Source organism: Podarcis vaucheri (assembly GCF_965113315.1).
Source record: "Podarcis vaucheri genome assembly, contig: HAP1_SCAFFOLD_270, whole genome shotgun sequence".
NCBI classification, from domain to species: domain Eukaryota; kingdom Metazoa; phylum Chordata; class Lepidosauria; order Squamata; family Lacertidae; genus Podarcis; species Podarcis vaucheri.
In genome coordinates, this window is record NW_028118676.1 from 1 (window position 1) to 8,250 (window position 8,250).

The following is an 8,250-nucleotide window of genomic DNA, read 5'->3' on the forward strand; positions in this document are numbered from 1 at the left end:
AACAAACAACTTCCCTTTCTTTTCTTTCCCCTTTCCCTTCCTCCCTTTCCCTTTCTTTCCTTTCCCCCCTTTCCCTTTCTTTCTTTTCCCCCCTTTCCCTTTCCCCTTCCCTTTCTTTCCTTTCCCCCTTTCCTTTCTTTCCTTTCCCCCCTTTCCCTTTCTTTCTTTTCCCCCTTTCCCTTTCCTCCTTTCCCCTTTCTTCCTTTCCCCCTTTCCCTTTCTTTCCTTTCCCCCCTTTCCCTTTCTTTCCTTTCCCCCTTTCCCTTTCTTTCCTTTCCCCCCTTTCCCTTTCTTTCCTTTCACCCCTTTCCCTTCTTTCCTTTCACCCCTTTCCCTTTCTTTCCTTTCCCCCCTTTCCCTTTCTTTCCTTTCCCCCCTTTCCCTTTCTTTCTTTTCCCCCTTTCCCTTTCTTTCCTTTTCCCCCTTTCCCTTTCTTTCCTTTCCCCCTTTCCCTTTCTTTCCTTTCCCCCCTTTCCCTTTCTTTCTTTTCCCCCTTTCCCTTTCCTCCCTTTCCTTTCTTTCCTTTCCCCCTTTCCTTTCTTTCCTTTCCCCCTTTCCCTTTCTTTCTTTCCCCCTTTCCCTTTCCTCCCTTTCCTTTCTTTCCTTTCCCCCCTTTCCCTTTCTTTCCTTTCCCCCCTTTCCCTTTCTTTCCTTTCCCCCCCTTTCCCTTTCTTTCCTTTCACCCCTTTCCCTTTCTTTCCTTTCACCCCTTTCCCTTTCTTTCCTTTCACCCCTTTCCCTTTCTTTCCTTTCCCCCCTTTCCCTTTCTTTCCTTTCCCCCCTTTCCCTTTCTTTCTTTTCCCCCTTTCCCTTTCTTTCCTTTTCCCCCTTTCCCTTTCTTTCCTTTCCCCCTCCTACTTTCCTTTTCTTTCCCCTTCCTCCTTTCCCTTTCACCCCACTTCCCACTTTCCCTTTCCTTCCCCCTCCCTCCTTCCTCCCCGTCACTTCCGGCCCCTACCTCCCCATTTCCGCTTCCACCCGGAAGCGAACCCACTCCCCTCCTCCGCGCATGCGCCAACCCGACGGCGCTCGACGTACGTGCGGCGGCGACGATGACGCAGCAAGGGGCGGCGCTCCAGAGCTACAACAACGAGCTGGTCAAATGTGAGGCGAAAGACGGGCGGAGCCGCTACTCGAGCTCAGGCTCCGGCGGAGGGAGCAGGCCGCGTTGCTAGGGCGACGGCGGCGTCGCTAGGGACCGCGCGGCGCTGATTGGTTGGGCTAAGAGGGGGAAGGCCAATGGGAGAAGGCGAGGGGAAGGGCGAGCGTCGCTATTGGTCGAGCGGCGTGAGGGGCGGAGGCGTATGAAGGACTAGGCCGCGTTGCTAGGGCGATGACGGCGTTGCTAGGGAAAGCGAGAAGGGGATTGGAGGGCGAAAGAAGGGGAAGGCCAATGGGAGAGGGCGAGGGGAAAGGCGGGCGTCGCTATTGGGCGAGCGGTGCGAAGGGGCGGACTAGGCCGCGTTGCTAGGGCGACGAGGGAGGGAGCGAGAAGGGGATTGGAGGGGGAAAGAAGGGGAAGGCCAATGGGAGAGGGCGAAGGGAAAGGCGGGCGTCGCTATTGGCCGAGCGGCGTGAGGGGCGGGTCGTATGAAGGCCTTTTCTCGGGGACTAGGCCGCGTTGCTAGGGCGACGAGGGAGAGAGCGGGAGGGAGACAGCCAATGGGAGAGGGCGAGGGGGAAAGGCGAGCGTCGCGAGGGGCGGAGACGTTGCTAGGGCGACGGAAGGGGATTGGCTGGGGGAAGTAGGGGAAGGCCAATGGGAGAGGGCGAGGGGCCAGGCGAGCGTTGCTATTGGTCGAGCGGCGTATGATGGACGGGCGTCGGGCCTAGGCCGCGCTGCTAGGGAGCGGGAAGGGGATTGGCTGGGGAAAGAGGGAGGAAGGCAATGGGAGAGGGCGAGAGCCGCTATTGGTCGAGGGGCGGGGACTAGGCCGCGTTGCTAGGGCGCCCTAGCAACGCGGCGCGGATTGGCTGGGGACGGCCGGGCGCTGCCATTGGCCGCGTGGTGCGGAGGGGCGGGTGTACGCGCGTTCCTATTGGCTGCGTGCTTTAACGGCGTGGAAAGGCGCGCGTTGCTATTGGGCCGAGGTTTGGAAGGGCGCGCGTTGCTATTGGTCGAGCGGCGCGAGGGGCGGAGACGTATAGAAGGGCGCGCGTTCCTATTGGCCGCGGGGTTTGACGGGCCGGGGAAGGGCGCGCGTTGCTATTGGCCGCGCGGCGCAAGGGGCGGAGACGTATGGAAGGACGCGCGTTGCTATTGGTCGCGCGGCGCAAGGGGCGGAGATGTATGGAAGGACGCGCGTTGCTATTGGTCGCGAGCGGCGCGAGGGGCGGAGACGTTTAGAAGGGCGCGCGTTCCTATTGGCCGAGCGGCGCGAGGGGCGGAGACGTTTAGAAGGACGCGCGTTGCTATTGGCCGAGAGGGGCGGAGACGTTTGACTCTCGCCTGCGTCGCTAGGGCGGCGGCGTCGGTGATTGGGTGGCAAGGGAACCAGGCGTCCAATAGGAGCGGGCTGTGCGAATGGCGGGAAAGGCCTCGCGTTGCTATTGGCCGCGCGCTTGGAGGGGCGGAGACGCTTCCCAGGCGGCGCGAGGGATTGGCTGGGGAAGGAGAGAGGCGGCCAATGGGAGGAGGGCGAGGCGGCGGGCGGGAAACGCCGCGCGTTGCTATTGGGTTGAGGGAGCGGCGAGGCATGGAGGCGCTGTTGCTATGGCTACGGGACGGGGCCCCTGGCGTTGCTATTGGCCAGGCTGCTTCGAGGGGCGGGGCCGCGGCCTAGCGGGGTTGCTATGGCGACGAGGCCTGGCTTGTGGTACTGAATTGATTGATTATTATTATTATTAGGGTTTAAATTGAATCAGGATTCAAGGATTAATAAATTTAATTATCGATTTAAGTAAATTGATAACTTAAATTGATGAATCTTGAATTAAATCTCCAGGTAATAATAATAATGATAATAAATATATTATTATTATTATTATTATTATCATCATCATCATCATATAATTATATTATTATTATTATTATTATTATTAGTAGTAGTATTCTTATTAATAAGTCTCCAAGTATTGAGGACCTTATTATTACAATTAATATCACTATTAATAATAATAATAATAATAATAATAATAATAATAGTAATATTAGTAATTCTCCAGGTATTGAGGACCTTCTTCTTCTTCTTATTATTATTATTAGTATTCTTATTAATAAGTCTCCAAGTATTGAGGACCTTATTATTACAATTAATATCACTATTAATAATAATAATAATAATAATAATAGTAATATTAGTAATTCTCCAGGTATTGAGGACCTTCTTCTTCTTCTTCTTATTATTATTATTATTAGTATTCTTATTAATAAGTCTCCAAGTATTGAGGACCTTATTATTACAATTAATATCACTATTAATAATAATAATAATAATAATAATAATAGTAATATTAGTAATTCTCCAGGTATTGAGGACCTTCTTCTTCTTCTTCTTCTTATTACTATTATTAGTATTCTTATTAATAAGTCTCCAAGTATTGAGGACCTTATTATTACAATTAATATCACTATTAATAATAATAATAATAATAATAATAGTAATATTAGTAATTCTCCAGGTATTGAGGACCTTCTTCTTCTTCTTCTTATTATTATTATTAGTATTCTTATTAATAAGTCTCCAAGTATTGAGGACCTTATTATTACAATTAATATCACTATTAATAATAATAATAATAATAATAATAGTAATATTAGTAATTCTCCAGGTATTGAGGACCTTCTTCTTCTTCTTCTTATTATTATTATTAGTATTCTTATTAATAAGTCTCCAAGTATTGAGGACCTTATTATTACAATTAATATCACTATTAATAATAATAATAATAATAATAATAATAGTAATATTAGTAATTCTCCAGGTATTGAGGACCTTCTTCTTCTTCTTCTTCTTATTATTATTATTAGTATTCTTATTAATAAGTCTCCAAGTATTGAGGACCTTATTATTACAATTAATATCACTATTAATAATAATAATAATAATAATAATAGTAATATTAGTAATTCTCCAGGTATTGAGGACCTTCTTCTTCTTCTTATTATTATTATTATTATTAGTATTCTTATTAATAAGTCTCCAAGTATTGAGGACCGTATTATTACAATTAATATCACTAATAATAATAATAATAATAATAATAATAATAATAATAATAATAATAATATTAGTAATTCTCCAGGTATTGAGGACCTTCTTCTTCTTCTTCTTCTTCTTCTTCTTCTTCTTCTTCTTATTATTATTATTATTATTCTTATTCTTATTATATCTCCAGGCATTGAGGACCTTTCCCTCCAGCGGAACAAATTGAATATTCTTATTCTTATTACTATTAATATTACTATTACTATTATTAAATCTCCTGGTATTGAGGACCATATTATTCTTATTCTTATTACTATTCTTATTATTAATATTAATATTAATATTCTTAATATTATTATTCTTAATCCTCCAGGCATTGAGGACCATATTATTATTATTATTATTATTATTATTATTATTATTATTATTAAATCTCCAGGCATTGAGGACCTTTCCCTCAAGCGGGAAATATTCTTATTCTTATTACTATTATTATTAAATCTCCTAGTATTGAGACCATATTATTATTATTCTATTACTATTCTTCATATTAATATTAATATTCTTCTTCTTATTAATATTAATATTATTATTAATATTCCTCTTCTTCTTCTTAACATTATTATTATTATTAATTCCCCAGGCATTGAGGACCTTTCCCTCAAACAGGATGAATTTATTATTATCATTATTATTACTATTATTATTATTATTATTATCATCATAATCATTATTATTACTACTACTACTAATATTACCATTATCATTCATTTTATTATTCATTTTATAATTATTATTATTCCCCAGGCATCGAGGACCTTTCCTGCAAACGGGAGAAATTGAATATTATTATTATTATTATTACTATCATTATTATTACTACTACTAATATTACCATTATCGTTCATTTTATTATTAATATTACCATTATCGTTCATTTTATTATTACCATTATCGTTTATTATTAGTATCATTATTCTTAATCCTCCAGGTATTGAGGACCATATTATTATTATTATTATTATTATTATTATTATTATTAATCCTCCAGGCATTGAGGACCATATTATTATTATTATTATTATTATTATTATTATTATTATTATTATTATTACTACTACTACTACTACTACTATTACTATTATGATTATTAATTCTCCACGCATTGAGGACCATATATTATTATTATTATTATTATTATTATTATTATTATTATTATTAATTCTCCAGGCATTGAGGACCATATTATTATTACTATTATTACTATTATTACTATTATTACTATTATTACTATTACTATTATTATTCCTATTATTCCTATTATTATTATTCCTCCAGGCATTGAGGACCTTTCCTGCAAACGGGATAAATTGAATATTATTATTATCATTATCATTATTATTACTATTACTACTACTACTAATATTACCATTATCGTTCATTTTATTATTATTATTAGTATCATTATTCTTAATCCTCCAGGTATTGAGGACCATATTATTATTATTATTATTATTATGATTCTTAATCCTCCAGGCATTGAGGACCATATTATTATTATTATTATTGAGGACCTTATTATTATTATTATTATTATTATTATTATTATTATTATTAATTCTCCACGCATTGAGGACCATATATTATTATTATTATTATTATTATTAATCCTCCAGGTATTGAGGACCATATTATTATTATTATTATTATTATTATTATTATTATTATTATTATTGTGATTCTTAATCCTCCAGGCATTGAGGACCATATTATTATTATTATTATTGAGGACCTTATTATTATTATTATTATTATTATTATTATTATTATTAATTCTCCACGCATTGAGGACCATATATTATTATTATTATTATTATTATTAATTCTCCACGCATTGAGGACCATATTATTATTATTATTATTATTATTATTAATTCTCCACGCATTGAGGACCATATATTATTATTATTATTATTATTATTATTATTATTAATTCTCCAGGCATTGAGGACCATATTATTATTACTATTATTATTATTATTATTATTATTATTATTATTCCTATTATTATTATTATTATTATTATTATTACTATTATTATTAATTCCTCCAGGCATTGAGGACCTGTCCCTCAAACGGGACGAATTAAGCAAGCAGATCCGCCAGGAGGAAGAGGAGAAAGCCAAGCTCCAGAACGACATCCGGGTTTTGACGGACAAGCTGTCGCGCGTCAACGAGAGCCTGGCGCGGAAAATGGCATCCCGCAACGAGTTCGACCGGACCATCGCCGAGACGGAGGCGGCCTACATGAAGGTGGGGAGGGGAATAATAATAATAATAATAATTCCTAATCAATACTAATCAATACATCTAATAATAATAATAATAATTTCTTAATCAATACTAATCAATATGTCTAATAATAATAATAATAATAAATCCTAATCAATACGTCTAATAATAATAATAATAAATTCCTAATCAATACCAATCAATACGTCTAATAATAATAATAATAAATTCCTAATCAATACCAATCAATAAGTCTAATAATAATAATAATAATAATTCCTAATCAATACTAATCAATACATCTAATAATAATAATAATAATAATAATAATAATTTCTTAACCAATACTAATCAATACGCCTAATAATAATAATAATAATAATAAATCCTAATCAATACTAATCAGTATGTCTAATAATAATAATAATAATAAATTCCTAATCAATACCAATCAATACGTCTAATAATAATAATAATAATAATAATTCCTAATCAATACTAATCAATACATCTAATAATAATAATAATAATAATAATTTCTTAACCAATACTAATCAATACGCCTAATAATAATAATAATAAATCCTAATCAATACTAATCAGTATGTCTAATAATAATAATAATAAATTCCTAATCAATACTAATCAATACGTCTAATAATAGTAATAATAATAAATTCTTAATCAATACTAATCAATACCTCTAATAATAATAATAATAATAATAATAATAATAATAATAATAATTTCTTAATCAATACTAATCAATACGTCTAATAATAATAATAATAATAAATCCTAATCAATACTAATCAGTATGTCTAATAATAATAATAATAATTCCTAATCAATACGTCTAATAATAATAATAATAAATTCCTAATCAATACCAATCAATACGTCTAATAATAATAATAATAATGTGTATATCTCACAAAAGAAGTTCAGGGCAAATAATAATAATAATAATAATAATAATAATAATAATAAAAATAAAAATAATAAAAATAGGACAGTTGCAGATCGGAAGAGGGCCCAATAATAATAATAATAATAATAATAATAATAATAATAATAATAATTCCTAATCAATCCTCATCAATCCGTCTAATAATAATAATAATAATAAATTCCTAATCAATGCTAATCAATACATCTAATAATAATAAGGATAAATCCTAATCAATCCGTCTAATAATAATAATAATTTCCTAATCAATCCTAATCAATCCGCCTAATAATAAAAATAAGAACAAGAAGAAATCCTGATCGATCCTAATCAATACGTCTAATAATAATAATAATAATAATAATCAGCTCTTGATCACCATACCTAATAATAATAATAATAATAATAATAATAGTAGATTCCTAATCAATCCTAATCAATACCTCTAATCATCCCCTTTCCCCTTCCAGATCCTGGAAAGCTCCCAGACCCTCCTCAACGTCCTGCGCAAGGAAGCCGGCAACCTGGCCAAGGCCACGGATGCGAAAGGCGGCGCCGCCAAGGACGCGTGACGGGCGCGACTCGAACACGGGACCGGGGGGGCGGGGTTTGCGGAATAAAGGGATTGGTCTCCACGGCGGAGTGGCTGGTTCTTTGCTACAGAGGGGGGTGCGTGCCTACAGGTGCGCACTACACGCGTGCGCACACGTGTGTACATATACACACATACGTAAACATACATATATATACACACGCACACAAAAATATATGCAGACACACACACACATATATATACTCATATAAAAATACGTACATATGTACGCTACACGCACACACACACACACGTGTGTGTACATATAC

General features: G+C 36.7%; 1 protein-coding gene across 1 annotated transcript; it reads left to right on the plus strand.

Moving 5' to 3' along the window:
• The first annotated feature begins 999 nt into the window (after positions 1-999).
• Positions 1,000-7,968, plus strand: SSNA1 (SS nuclear autoantigen 1). The gene is made up of 3 exons (XM_082242419.1): positions 1,000-1,104; positions 6,262-6,461; positions 7,860-7,968. Exons 1-3 carry the CDS (start codon positions 1,053-1,055, stop codon positions 7,959-7,961), a joined length of 354 nt encoding a protein of 117 aa, XP_082098545.1. The 5' UTR covers positions 1,000-1,052; the 3' UTR covers positions 7,962-7,968.
• Positions 7,969-8,250: the final 282 nt, after the last annotated feature.